Below are 15,506 nucleotides of genomic sequence, written 5' to 3' on the forward strand. Positions count from 1 at the left end.
GTTAACCTCGACTACTCGCAGACATTTTTTTCTACATTTCTCTCTTGTGTAGCTCCCAGAATATGCATTGTAAGCATTGTAGATTGTAACGCCACAATGCTTAGAAGACTCAAGGTGGGATTATACTGAATTAATTACTGTAGGAGGATTTTTAAGTCAATCTCAGGTGGGACAATCACAGCAAGAAGCAGTTTTTTTTTCTTGCTGTGGTTGTCCCATCTTGTGTTGCGATCGAAACGTCGTGATCTATTATTTTTCTACCTACGTGACTTTACCGAAAGAACCAAAGAGTATGGATTCCTGCAATCACGAAAGCTTCAAATCAAGATTGTCTATGACTGTGTACAACATGTGTGTCAAGCAAACCACAATCAGGAGCCAACTGAGTCCATAATCCCTCCAGAGTTAATAAAGAAAGTACCACTTCATGAGAAGTGAAAAGTGGTTGTTCTCCAGAAAGATTGACACCCCCCCCCCTCAACATAGGAATATGAGTTATGTAATGACTACAGCACTGGGCCGATGACAAAATCACCCGGAATTTGCCTGATCTCGTCAGATCTCGGGAACTTGACAGGGTTGAACCTGGAAAGTTGGGTGACCAACACGCAACAACAGGTGTTATGGGCTATCTTGTGGGCAGTGTATCCAAATCCATTGTTGTACTGTACTATGCTCCCACGTCTATGATCCCTGTCTAAATGAATCCACACCGACCAGCGTGGTGAAATATGGTATGCGAAGAGACATAATCGTAGGCAGAAGAGGAGAGCCTTGAGCTTGAACTGGAACAGTGGCAGGGAGTCTACAGCACGGGCGGCTGGAGGAAGGAGTTCCAGAGTGATCTCTGATTGTCAGTGGCTTACCGATACACATCAAAGTACATGTGGCCTGCCGTTTGATGGATGCATGAAGGGGCTTTTATAAACAGCATTTAATCTTCACATTATATTGATATTTGTATCCATTATAAACTGTATATAGTTATCTGGGAAACCAAAAACATGTCCAGTTTGTCATTTTTCTTCTTTGGTTCTTTCGGTAAAGTCACGTAGAATGAGAATAAAATAATAAATTGATAAAATAAAATAACACAATAATATTCTCACGACGTTTCGGCCACAACACAAGCGGCCTTCATCAGGTGGATGGCGTCAGTTTCAAACTTTTCCATGAATACGTTGGCTACAACCGGAGATAGGGGGGAGCCCATTGGGGTGCGCCCCTATCTCCGGTTGTAGCCAACGTATTCATGGAAAAATTTGAAACTGACGCCATCCAGACTGCCACTCTACGCCCGACCTCATGGAAGAGGTACGTGGATGACACCTTTGTCATCTGGCCACATGGCCAGTCTGCTCTAGACCAATTCCGCGACCACATCAATTCCATACACCCAGCCATCAGATTTACCATGGAGGTAGAAAAAGATGGCAAACTACCCTTTTTGGATGTCTTAATTAAAAGGAGACATGATGGTTCAATGAGCCACTCTGTCTACAGGAAAGCTACCCATACAGATGCTTACTTGAAACCGGATTCCCACCACCATCCATCCCAGAAGAACGCCCTCATCAAGACTCTATACCATAGAGCCCAATGCATTTCCGACCAGGAACACATTACCAGTGAACTCAAGCACGTACACCAGGCTCTCAGGGCTAATGGCTACTCCGACTACACAATCCGCAAAGCCATCACTCCAGTCATGAAGAAGGATCCTCTTGTGGAGCCACTCAAAACCATCACCTTACCCTACATTGCAGGGGTCACTAAAAAGATCTCCAAAATCCTGAATAAACACAAGATCCAGGTCCGATTCAACACAGTACATAAAATCCGTGATTTAGTTCCATCTGTAAAAGATGCTGTTCCAGACATACAGTACCCGGGCGTTTACAAACTAAAGTGCCTCTGTGGTAGTAGCTACATTGGAGAAACCAAAAGACATATCTCGGACCGCATCCGTGAACATAAAGCAGACTTGAAACACGGTAGAACGAACTCCTCTGCCGTGGCAGATCACTGTTATAATTCAGTGGGCTCACATGACATTGACTTCTCCAAGACGGAGGTTCTTTGCAAACCAACTGGCTACCATGAGAGATTCGTTCATGAGGCCATTCACATATACAAGCACAGAGACAATTTCAACCGAGAAGATGGATTCTGGCTTAGTAACCATTGGAAAGATGTTTTAAACCATTTCCGTTCTTAATTAATTGTATTTTACGATGACCTTCAGACCACAGCTCTTTCGCTGGCATTGCCTCTTAATACCTCTCACACCACGGTTAATGGTATGGTTTACAACAGGGGTCGGGAACCTTTTTGACTAAGAGAGCCATGAAAGCAAAAAATTTGGAAATTTATTTCAGTGAGAGCCATATAATATATTTTAAAAGTGAATTCAACTAAATGTCAGTATAATAAGCCTCTGAATTTATTCTTTTAAATAATGTTGTTATAACACTCACCATTAATGCGACTTCTGGTGCTGCATGGATTTGCTGATGTCTTTGTAGTCGGGTTGGTACTTGGTGAGGTTAAGCTTCATGCAAGCGTTGAGGCTTTCATCCGTTAAACGTGATCGTAGGTTGGACTTGATGTTTTTAAGATGTGAGAATGACTGCTCACATGCATACGTAGATCCAAACATGGTCAATACAGCAATACTCACACGCTGCAGTGTGTGGTATGTGACAGGAAGCGCGTTCCAAGTTTTGAGAATCAGCTGGTCTTCGGGTTGGAGTTTTTTCATTTCTGTCCACATGTGCTTGCTCGCCAACTCCGCTTTCTGTCGTGTGATTCTTTCCAAATCTTCATTCAGTGACTTGAACTTATTCACCCACATGTCTGAGGCCTTCAGGTCAGCCACTTCTGCTTCAAAATCTCTGACGGAGACACCAGGGATGTAATTCAGGTCGGCTGTGTTCAGTGAACACTCGTTTGGATGGGTGATGAACTTAAACAGACGAGTGTGCTCACGAAATTCTCCAAAGCGTGCTTTGAAGGACTGTAGGAGACTGGATGTGCAGCCAGCTAGCTGGTGGAGATCAAGGTTTTGAATGGGCTCACTTGCTGTGCATGCATCTTTAAATTGGCTCAGTTTTTCAAAATGTAGTAAACGACCTGTTTCAAGATCCGTGATGAAAAGCTCCAGCTTGTTTTCAAAAGCAAATACAGCTTGTTGAAGGGATAACACTGTATTTCCAATGCCTTGCATTTTCACGTTGAGCTGGTTCAGATGTTCAGTCAGATCTACGAGATAGTAAAACTTGAGGAGCCACTCGGTGTCGGCTAGCTCAGGATGCCCGACGCCTTTCATTTCAAGGAAAGTCCGGATTTCGTTCAGGCAAGCCGCAAAACGGCTAAGCACCTTCCCTCTTGACAACCAACGCACATTGCTGTGCAAAAGCAGACCAGGATAGTTATTTACAACTTCATCCAGCAGTGTTTTAAACTGGCGATCATTTAAGGCTCGGGCAACAATAAAGTTGATCACACGAATGACCAGCGACATCACTTCGCCAAACTGCCTGTCACACATCTGAGCACAAAGTGCCTCCTGGTGTATAATGCAATGGAAACTTAGGATGGGTCTATTTTCATGTTCACGGAGAAGCGCCACAAATCCTTTGTTTTTCCCCACCATACACGGAGCACCATCAGTACACACTGAGAGAAGTTTATCCATAGGTAGACTTTTTTCTTGAGCAAACTCCATGAAAGACTTGAATAAATCCTCACCTCTTGTGGACCCTTTTAATGGCAGAACAGCAAGACTTTCTTCGCGCAGTGTGTCACCAACAGCATATCTTGCAATCACGCTGAACTGCGACAAATGGCTCACGTCTGTTGACTCATCCAAAGCCAGAGAAAAGAACGGCGCTGCATTTATGTCCTTCACTTGCGTTTCCTCCACTTTGTTTGCCATCACGATGGTACGATCATGAACAGTTCTTGCCGACAGAGGCATGTCTTGTATCCGTTTGATTATCTTGTCTTTGTTCGGAAGATCATCAAAAAGTTCATTGGCTACATCCAGCATGAACGTTTTAGCATACTCGCCATCTGTGAATGGTTTTCCGTTCCTCACTATTGCTAAAGAACCAGCAAAGCTAGCCGAATAATAGTCACCTTGCCGGGTCCATACGCGGAGTTGCTGCTGGCTAGCTTGCACCCTGCTCAGAAGCTCTTGGCACGCTTTCTTTCTGCTGTCTCCCGCAGGGTATTTTGATGCAAAGGTAGCGTGGCGCGTGTCGAAGTGGCGCTTTACATTCGACCGTTTCAACGATGTAATTTTGTCATTGCAAATTAGACACACCGCAGAACCCGCTCTCTCCACAAAGGCGAATTCTTCGGTCCATTCGTCCTGAAATGTACGATACTCGTCGTCTTTTTTTCTTTTCGCCATCTTCTTCGTCGAAGGGTTAGCTTTGAGCTAATGACCGAGCAGACGCAGTCTCAGACTGATTCAAAAGGGGGCGTTTACCTGTTTTACCCAGCAACGGCAAACGTAGGCCAGTATCATCCAATTAAAATAATGGACAATTGCTCCTGCAGCCCTGAACAGGACATGCGCAGTGAAAAATCGATGGATGGATTAAAACAAGTGAGAATATTTTGTTTTATCTGCGAGCCATATGCAATCATCAAAAGAGCCACATCTGGCTCGCGAGCCATAGGTTCCCGACCCCTGGTTTACAACATGGAGTATAACAGCGCCTCGCAGCTGTCTCTCTCCCCCTCCTCTGTTCCGACCATGGATGAACTCGTCCATCTGAACGGGACCCGTAGCTATCCGTGTTGCTAAAGTTGAGGGTAAGAATCCACCCATTTTTCGCCATATAGCATTGTGATATATAACGACTTATTGTTGGTAGCTTAGCTGATTGGAGAATATAGAGTTTATTGATAAAATTAAGGTAATTTATATTTTAGTATTTTTTATTGGTTCACTATGTAGTATTCATTATATATTGTATTGTATACCCAGTTACTGTGAATAGCTCAGATGTGTAGGCCTTAACTTCAACATAGCCATTTCTGTGACCAGTCACAAGCTAATCACTCAGTTATTTCAATGCTAAATTCGCCTAGTTATTTCAATGCTAAATTCTCCTGTTTGATTTGTACTAGGTGCCTCGGTGAATGTATATGCTCTGACTTTAACATAGCTATTTCTGTGACCAGTTACAAGCTAATCACTCAGCTATTTCAATGCTAAATTCTATGCTAATTCCTTTGTCAAGGAGTGCCTCTGTGGATGTGTATACTTTAACTTAGCTATTTCAATGCTAAATTCTATGCTAATTCCTTTGTCAAGGGGTGCCTTTGCGGATGTGTATGCTTTAACTTTAACATAGCCTTTTCTGTGACCAGTCACAAGCTAATCACTCATCCATTTCAATGCTAAATTCTATGCTAATTCCTTTGTCAAGGCGCTTTGTTTCTTCTCACACAGCTTAAAGGTCGTGATCTCAGCGTGGCTTTCTCACTCCAGCGCTGTCCTCCAGACAGTCTCGTCCCCTTCACCTGATGAAGGCGGCTTGTGTTGTGGCCGAAACGTCGTGAGAATATTATAGTGTTATTTTATTTTATCTATTTATTATTTTATTCTCATTCTACGTGACTTTACCGAAAGAACCAAAGACGATGAATCCTTGCAGTCACGAAAGCTTTAAATCGAAATTTATCATTTTTATTTATCAATACAGACTAATCTCAAGCTCAATACATATGATATCGTATACGTGCGTCAACCACAGTACTGCATTTGTGAATACCATTAGTCTCTGATAGTGTGTGGTATTTGCATAGAAATATGACAGTTATAAAACATAAAATATAAAAAGGCAAACTATTTTTAATTGCATGTTTGGTAAGAATGTAAGAATCTTAAAAGACCATATCTTTCATATGCACACATTGTGTCATGTGTGTTTAAACACATGACACAATGAACATTGTACGACTGCATTCACGTACGCAAACGATTATCTTCCTAATGTTCACAAAAGCACTGCCTGCAATTGTAGTGAGAATCGCTGCATTCACGTAATTACTTCCAGGTTATATACCAGGCCATATTAAAAACAATAACCACTATATACCGGTGTGTTGAGTATTCACGAGTAGCAGAAGTGGTGGATCTCAGACAAAATACAGAATTCCTCTTATCCTCAATCTTATTCGCCGTGACTCCCATAAACCGCAACAGCTTCCTCTTATCCGCGACTCCCATAAACCGCAAAAGCTGCATAGAATTCCTGCGAACTCCTATTAACTTTGCATTGCCGGACGGTTAGATTTGGTGTTAAGTGTAAGGTGTTTGAAGCTTTTTCACAGTTATACAAGAGTGTTTCAGAACAATATGTACAATCAAATAGCATTATCAGTGCACTGGTGTAGTTTAAATCGATATATTCTGTTTTGGGAATCGCGTTGGGTGATCATGCCTGCAGGGTTAATTGCATGGGTAGTACCACTGTCTGGAAAGTGATTATCTAATTGACATACTGGTCCTCGTTACAGGAACGTGGAATTTTCAGCACTGGCTTTGTTCTTCCGACGGAGATGAGTCAAACCGCATGCTCATTTCATCAGAGATGCACTCGGAGTATCACCACCTTCTTTGATTACGTATGCAGCAGTACCGTGTATGATTTTATATATATATAAAAAAAATAATCACACATTCGTCGCTTGTATATTTCTCACTGCCCGTTTTGGTGAGCGCACTGCGATTGCCATGAATGGGGGTCGGCGGCAACCTGCAGCTCTGGAGCTGAATGAAGAGGGCTCTTTCAGGACCGCTTCGTGGCTCCCCGACACTCGTAATAATTGTTGCAAAGTTGAACAAAAAATAAACCTCCTAATTCGTTTCGATAATTAGCGGTGAACGTCGAACCGTCCCAACGATGATTTGTAACGCGGCATTGCACAGCGTTCATTGTGCGTGCGCCGAAAAGTACGGTTTGATGTTATTCATCCAGGACCGTCTTGCGTTCGCACGCATTGCGACTCTCGAAAAATGTCGCCGTTGGCGTGTTGTTGTTGTTGCTTTTATTGTTGTTGTTGCGCTTCGAGCGAATTCGAAGAAAATGTTCTCTGCCCGTTCTTCCGCTTGCCGAGCCCCCCCCCCCGCCCCCTGGCCGTTGAACAATTCGCCGCCTCGACGAGAATCGTGTGCACGTGTGTGTGTGTGCGTGTGTGTGTGTGTGTATGTGGTGCCGGACGGGCAACTCTGTCGTGGACAGTGCTGTGGGGGGAGGTCCAATTTTGATTGGCTCCTCCCCTCATGGCATATGTGTCCACCACAGGGGCTAAACGGGGGCTCTGGACGGGTGCGAGGGGCTGGTAACCCCTCCACCTTCAATTAATTACCACTAAACCACGAGTTAAACTGAAATATGTAACTAATAAGCTTGTGCCGGAGGCCCCGGGGGGCCAGGCGTCTATGACGTCTCCTGGCCAAACCACAATTGGCGGAGCCAGGAGATTGAATATCTACCCTCGGGGCTCCTCCAGAAACAACGAAAAGCCACTACGGGTGGCCACGTGGAATGTTCGAACGCTCACTGCGGAGGAGAGGCTGCCACTCCTCTGTTCGGAGCTGGACCGGTACCGCCTGGATCTGTGTGGCATTCAGGAGGTCCGGTGGACCGGCTCTGGCTCCTACCACCATGATGGGTGGACAGTCCTCTACTCGGGGCAGCAGACTGCCAAACAACAGGGTGTGGCTCTTCTTTTGAACAAAAGAATGAAGGGGGCGTGGGAGTGTGGCGGTGAGGTGTGGGAAGCTGTAAGTCCCAGGCTACTTTGGGCTCGCCTTCCCATCAACCGGAGGCGAGGAATGGTGGTCGTGGTTACTTATGCCCCCACCGAAGATGAACATCCGTGGAGGGATGCAGGCAAAGCTGATGAGTCAGATGCCTTCTATGACCTCCTGTCACAGGTGCTGGCTAAAGTGGCCCCTCGGGATAGAGTTATCATGTTTGGTGACTTCAATGCCCGAGTTGGTCATGATACTGGCACCTGGTCTGGAGTGATTGGAGGGCATGGGCCAGATCAGCTCAATAACAACGGTAGGAGGCTGCTAGATTTTTGTGCAGCCCATCGGCTTGTAATTACCAACACGCTGTTCTGGCATCGGCGCATCCACACAACATCGTGGATGCATGCCGGGCCCAAGCAAGAACATCTGCTGGACTACATAGTGACGGACCAGCGGATGCGAGCCCATGTCCTTGACACCAGGACCTACCGTGGAGCTGATCTGCCCTCTGACCATCGACTAGTCATCTGTAAGATGCGCCTGCCATTCTTCCACTCCGGTGGTGGGTGTACACCCAGAACCCCATTCCAACCTAAAGTGGCCTGGTCTCAGTTATATGATGAAAGTTGCAAGCGAGAATTTGATCATCGCTTGCGGCTGGGATTGGCATCGTCCCCGACTCCTCCTGATGTCGAGGGTAAATGGGCGAGGTTTAGGACTGTGACTCATGCAGCTGCAATGGCTGCTTTAGGTACGCGGTCCAGACCTCCCCAGAGACCCTGGCTGACAGAGGAGGTGTTCAGGATGGTTGAGAAAAAGCGACAGGCCCACTGTCATCGGCTACAGAATCCCACGTCAGAGAATGAGGAGGCTTACCACAGCCTTCGCTCGGAGGTTCGGAGAGCCGTGAGGCGCTGCAAGGATGGGTGGTGGTCGCGGGTTGCTGAGGAGATGGAGTCTGCCTCAGTGGCCTGTGATCACAAATCTCTATTTAACTCCATCAAAAAAGTAATCTGCAGCGCCACACCTATTACCATCATTAGGGGAAAAAACGGTGACCCAATCTCCGACCCCCAGGAACAGGTTTTCAGATTTGCTGAGCATTTCTGTGAGGTCCTGGGGGAGGGAAAATCCCTCAGCCAGGAAAACATCGTGGCACAAAGTGAGGATGACCCTGCTGAGGCTGCGGTGCCTCAAATATTGGAAGAAGTCACCCCCTGTGAGTGGCTGGCTGAGGTGCCATCTGTTGAGGAAGTACTGAAGGCGATCCGGAGTCTGAGACCAGGAAAGGCAACGGGCAGAGATGATCTCCCAAGCGAAATGCTGAGGGAGGGCGGCGTTTGTGCACAGACTGCACTATATGACATCATAACAACAGTCTGGACCACTGGACGGGTTCCGCAGGATTGGAAGGATGCCCTGGTGGTCCCCCTTTTTAAGAAGGGGGACCGCACAGACTGTAACAACTACAGGGGCATCTCACTCCTCAGCGTGCCGGGAAAGGTCCTGGCAAGGATTATTCAACATCGCCTTGCCAGGCACGCTGAGGAGAGGCTTGCGGAGCCCCAATGCGGTTTCAGGAAAGGGCGGTCCTGCACAGATGCCATATTTTCTGTCCGTCTGCTACAGCAGAGGTGTAGGGAATTCCAACAAGACCTACATCTCTGCTTTATTGACCTGGTCAAGGCCTATGATACCATAAGTAGGCCTGGGCTCTGGGTTGTTCTTCGTGCTTTTGGAGTACCTGACCCTCTGCTCACGATCATTAAGGACCTTCATGATGGTGAGCGGGCCCGGGTAAAACTACGTGGCCGGGAGTCAGAGCCATTCCCTGTACACCTTGGGGTGCGACAGGGATGTCCTCTGGCTCCCACATTATTTAACATCTATTTTGACCACGTAGTTCGTGAAGCCTTCAATAGCTGTACCGGGGGAATCTCCATATGGTACAGATATATTGGGAGGCTGATCGATGCCCGGGTGCGGTCAAGGGATGGCTCCCTATTGGTCAACCACGTTATGTATGCTGATGATTTGGTAATAGCTGCTCAGTCAGAGGAGGAGTTGGAGACGCTGCTGCTGAGACTGGAGCATGCCACTAAGAGGTGGGGCCTTACCATCAGCCCCACCAAAACTAAGCACCTGCCTGGGTATTTTGTACCATCGGACACTCCACCCCCACAACTCCCAATCGGTGATGGGGCAGTTGTGGAGAGAGTGGAGAGTTTCCCATACCTGGGTAGTGTGCTTATGACCGGCTCCAGTTTAACAGCAGAGGTCTCACTCCGAATCAGTCGAGCGGCAATATCTTTTCATCGGTTGCGTAACGCTGTGTGGAAGCTACCTGGTCTGTCGCTCCGCACTAAGCTTCAGGTCTTCTCGGCCACGGTCATTCCCTCCCTTCTCTACGCTTGCGAAACGTGGACCCCCCTAATGGAACATCTTCGCCGGTTAGAAACATTTAGGCTGGCCTGCCTACGATCCATCCTGGGTTTAACCAGACTGGATTGTGTGATGAGCTCACAAATCCTTGAAAGATCTGGGCAAAGTCCCATCGGTGAGCTCCTCCGGCGGGCAAGGCTGCGATGGCTGGGTCATGTAGCCCACATGCCCAGCCAACGCATGCCTAAACAGCTTTTGTTCGGCCGGATTGAGGGGGCTAAGTGGGCGCGGCACGGGCTAGAGAAGCGATGGAGTGATGTGGTACAGGAGGACGTGGAGCTGAGTGGACTTGCCGATGACTGGTACCAGCGGTGTCAAGATCGGCCTCTGTGGAGGAGGCTCGTGAAGGACGCTACTGGGCAGTTGGAGGTAGTCGCCCTCCAACAACAACGGAGGGCGGAGGAGCGACGCTCACAACAACGAGCGGAGCGCCGGGTGGCTAAAGCACAGCAGGTTGGCACAGTAGGGGGCACAGGTGGTGCATCAGCCAGTCATCTCAGTCAGTCGACCAGTGGCACCTGGGTCTGCCCCGTGACCTCCTGCCAGCGGGCGTTCGACACTTCACGTGGCCTCAGGGTGCACATGGCCCGGCACAAGCGTCGTGGTGACGTCACCGCCACTTAGTGGCGAATGGCGGTTGTTGTTGTTGTGTGTGTGCGTGCATGCGTCTGTGTGTGCGCGTGTGTGTGCGCGTGTGTGTGTGTGCGTTTGTCGCACAGAGCCACCGCTGGCTCTGTATGGAGATGGTGGCACTTTCCAACAAGCTGTGTGTAATGCATGGCTGCTCAACGCCGTGGTGGTGGTGGTGGGGAGGGGGGAGTTACTGCGGGCGAAGCTTCTTCTCAACACGCGGAGCGACAGTTTTGATTTCTTAGCGCTACAGGGGGGTAAACGCGCGGCGCTTGGGAGAGCGAGGGAGTTTTGTGTGTGAGTTGTGTGTGTGTGTGTTTTGTGTGCGTGCGTGTTCTGTGTGTGTGCGCGTTGTTGTGTGTGCGTGGTGTATGTGTATGCGTGTTGTGTGTGTTGTGTGCGTGCGTGTTGTGTGTGTGTTGTGTGCGTGTTGTGTGTGTGCGTGTTGTGTGCGTGTGTTGTGTGTGTGCGTGTTGTGTGCGTGTTGTATGTGTTGTGTTGTGTGCGTGTGTTGTGTGTGTGTTGTGTGCGTGCGTGTTGTATGTGTTGTGTTGTGTGCGTGTGTTGTGTGTGTGCGTGTTATGTGTGTGCGTGTTGTGTGTGTGGTGTGTATGTGCGTGGTGTGTGTGTGGTGCGTGTATGTGTGGTGTGTGTTATGTGTGCGTGTTGTGTGCGTGGTGTGTGTGGTGGGTGTTGTGTGTGCGTGGGGTGTGTGGTGGGTGTTGTGTGTGCGTTGTGTGTGTGCGTGTTGTGTGTGTGGTGTGTATGTGTGTTGTGTGTGTGCGTGTTCTGTGTGTTGTGTGGTGTGTATGTGTGTTGCGTGTGCGTGTTGTGTGTGTGCTGTGTGGTGTGTTGTGTGTGCGTGTTGTGTGTGTTGTGTGTGCGTGTGAGCGAGCCAATGTGCGCCCGCGTGCTTTGCCCGAACCGGTCCTGTGCCTCGCCTCGGTCGACTCCGCCACAAGATGAGCAAACCGTGAGCTGCCGGTGGATGTGTTCAAAAATCCCATGCACGAGGCTTGAGACAAAGGCGTCCCCCGCACGTGTTGCTGGGCCACACACCCCGTGGCCAGCCATGCTCAAAAACAGCACTTGCCACTCCCAATAGCCCGTTAAAGGCTATACGGGGGATCTTTGTCTTGTGTGTGCCTGCGTGCTGGGTGGCAGAGCTGGTGCCAGGCAAGAGGACACTTTGCCTGCACGTCAATAAGTGTGGGACGCACGGGGACTGCTGCCGCTGCCGCTGAGAGAACGCTTTGTTGTGAGTGTTTAAAACGAGCGACGCAAGGTGATTGAATTCCGAATACATTCTCCGTGCAGCGAGTTCACACGCACTCGCACACCGCACGGGTTGTACGTGTACTCACAAGGAGGCGACTGACCACTTATATCACTTCCTTATCACCCTACTATCGCTACTACCACGGTTACTGTTCCAGTGAACGTCACCCATTGATCTCTCTGCTTGCTCTTCCAGACTCCCAATTCCTTCTCGTCCACGCAGGACTGGACACCACCACCACCACTAACCCTGCAGGCCACCCCGCGTCACTGGCTTGCTCATTCACTCGCGCAGCAGCCACTTAACAATTCCCTCCATTCGTCTCTTTTATTCTTCTCCAAGCTCTGATGGCATCGTTACATCAAAGCGACGCGCATCGAGTCCCGTCCTTGACAACTTTAATCGTGCCGTTTGTTGCCAGGCCCCGTGTTCGACAAAACAGAAATAGAAGAGGCAAAAAAGTTCGCCACGATTCAGCTCGTCCACCGTGGTGGTCCTGAGCCAGTGGTGGAAATTCCACATTCCTGTGGCGGGAACGAGTCTCTGTACAGGGCAACGCCTGTTAAACAATCAGCAGGCTTTGAGCTCGCAAGTGATTATGTAGTCACCCTGAGTTTGTATGCACTACGTACAAATATCTTATACGGCACTTGTATTACTGCAGTGTGTGTATATATAATATATCAAAGTGATCAACTATTATGTATTAAATATATTCAGGTAGGAGTTTCGGTTGGTATTTGCACACAAATGCCCGCGGTAAGAAAACCTCACTTCAGGACTGAAATAAACTGAATTTGTAAGGCTACAAGGCTCTCTCACTGCTGTGAACAAGTGCCATAGTTCAAATCATCACTTTACTTCCGTGGATATATGTACGGTGTCGCTATAAGCCAGAGGTCATAATAATGATATGTATCTTTACGTGTAAATTATCGCTCACGTTTAGCATCTCAAACATGAGTCCAAATTCCTCGCCAAAGTAAGCCCAGCCTATCATCATCACTTGTTAGGAACGAAGAAGCCAGCTCTGGCTTTGGTAAACTGGTCCCTACCATGACAATGTGGAATTTCCAACACTGATTCAGGATACTTAACGCATTTATGCCATCCCAACTTGCTATTGTTCATGACATTCACTTGGCATACCTGCAATGTGTCTACCTGCACCAAACTGGGCCAGATTGTCAAATCCAAATGTGTCTGCTTAAATCAGTGTACGGCGGTGATCATGTCAATTGGTGGCTGTGCTAGTGGCATAAATTCCACGTTCCCATGGTGGGGGCCACTCTACCCATTGGACGACCAATTCAGTATCGCCCTCCCACAAAGCTTTATTCAGGTTACCAAACCTCCAGAGTTAGCAACCACCACTCGAGAAAGGAATGACCGTCTTGAGTCGGGCCTGTTATTCGCGTCCGCTACGATGTCCGCGGTGCGACGGGACGGGCGGGCGCGCCTGAGAGACGTCGTTGAAGTGTGTGCGCGCCACAACGGTGAGATGTCAACGACCTCACCTGGTATGCAGGAGGTCGTGGGTTCAATTCCGACCCGACGCCTGTATATTTGGAGTTTGCGTGTGTCTCTCCCTATGGTCGTGTGGATTTTTCACCGGGCCCTCCAGTTTTACCCTCCACATTTAGAAACATGCGTTTGAGAGTATTTCGCTGCTATATTTCCACGTGACAAGCCACTTCATTGAGCTATCATTCGTGGCCAGTTCGCTTCTGAAAAAGGAACTATAAAGCTCAGTGAACCTTTCCCTGATGACATGAAAAAAAGTTAATTGTTATATTGTTTTTTTATACTTTATAGTACCCTGTGTCCACCCCGCATCACAGTGGCCGTGGCGCTGGCTGGCGCCACCCATCAGGGACTGTAGAAGTTGCAGGGGTCCCACTGGCGAATGGTTCCTGGTGGTTGCTGGTGAAATTACAAAGGGGGATATGTGGAGTTCACCCACACCTCGGCGCCGATGAAAGGAGATCCGCTGCATTACGACTATGTCGACTCCACAACAACCACTGGCTGCTTCGAGGCCTTGTGCAAATTGTGCTTCAGAAAACCGAGTTTATTGTTGTTATTGACTCAGAATTGAGCCTACTGTTTGTGCTCTCCTTTCTTACTTGAAGGCTCTGTCACCTTGTTCAAGAGCAGGACTCAAAACACACGCAAACATAAATATACACCGTTATTTTTGTTTTGTCTAAAAGGTTGTGCGTTTCTCTTAGCCATGTCTAATTGTGTTGAGGGCGACCAGACACCTGACGACAGCCACAGTGCCACCCACCGCACAAGCGCGTACCTCGTCCACGTGGCCCAGCTCGGTGTCCCCGCGGTCCATGCCCCTCAGGGCTTGCTCCACGGCTGACCATTCCCCGCGGCTCGCCAACTGCAGGACCCTGTTCCCACTCGACTGGACCGTCGACGCGGAACTGGCGGACAGAGCGTCGGACATCTCGGCGAGGGCGCGGGAACGCCGGCGCGCAGGGCGACGAGGGCCTTCGGGAGGTTGTGGGCTCCGGGCTCCGGATCAGCGAGCCACGGTCGCACTTCGAAGAGACATCGTCGTCGCCAGCGGCAGGAGCAGCAGCAGAAGGGTCGTGGCCAAGCAGCCCACGCGCACAGCCAACAACGTGCCGTCTAACTACGGGACCGACCTCAACAACGGCTCCCCCTCGCCGCTCGCGACTCAACGCCCGGCATGTCGTCGCAGCCTGGAGGACTTGCAATGCGGCACTTTATTTCGGGAAACATTTAGCGGATGGGGCTCCCGACGTAAACCTCCGTTAACTTTTCGTTGCGATTTTACGACGGGGTCAGCTCGCGGTACGAAACGCGGCGCGCCTCTCTGGTGGCCGCCGCACGCTCGCCTGCCTCGCACCGGTCTCGTTCCGTTGCTCAGCGCCCGACTACAGCAATGGGGGGGGTAGTGTGGGATTGAGGTGAGAGGCATTTGAGAACGAGGCAGGAGGCCTCCCCTCCTCCCACCTCCCATTCCAGCGTCACGCTGCCCTCACCGTGGCCCTTAAGGACGACCCGTGCCGCTCTCTAAAGAGGGCTTTAACTTGGCCCGCCTGGCCAACTGCATTATTCCAACTGCTGGCAAGTGGTGCTTGTTTAAAATTACTTACTCGAGTGAAAGCCTTTGGTCATATTGCCTTTACTGTATATATATACTTTGCGTGTGGGTGTGTGACGAGCAGAAGTGCAGTGGTCCGTTCTCGATGCTAAGATTCCAGTAACCTGAGTTTATTCTCTAGTCATGGAGTCAAAGTAATGACGCATGGCATTTGACCCTGTCCTAAGCAACTCCTATGTCGACTTAACCATAAAATAAATGAGCGCTTGGAGAGGCGTGTGAACATCAGCAGG

The 15,506-nt window shown here is 49.0% G+C and overlaps 1 protein-coding gene across 3 annotated transcripts in view; it reads right to left on the reverse strand.

Moving 5' to 3' along the window:
- LOC116942644 (uncharacterized) overlaps positions 1-15,027 on the reverse strand; it is a 100,828-nt gene extending 85,801 nt beyond the window's left edge. For all 3 annotated transcript variants that reach the window (XM_032954808.2, XM_032954807.2, XM_076067273.1), the window contains exon 1: positions 14,437-15,027. In XM_032954808.2, the coding sequence (XP_032810699.1) occupies positions 14,437-14,589 (153 nt within the window). In that variant the 5' untranslated portion in view covers positions 14,590-15,027. The remainder of the gene's footprint in view (positions 1-14,436) is intronic.
- Positions 15,028-15,506: the final 479 nt, after the last annotated feature.

Source organism: Petromyzon marinus, chromosome 15 (assembly GCF_048934315.1).
Source record: "Petromyzon marinus isolate PM22_M1 ecotype Great Lakes invasive population chromosome 15, UKy_Petmar_22M1.pri1.0, whole genome shotgun sequence".
NCBI lineage: Eukaryota > Metazoa > Chordata > Hyperoartia > Petromyzontiformes > Petromyzontidae > Petromyzon > Petromyzon marinus.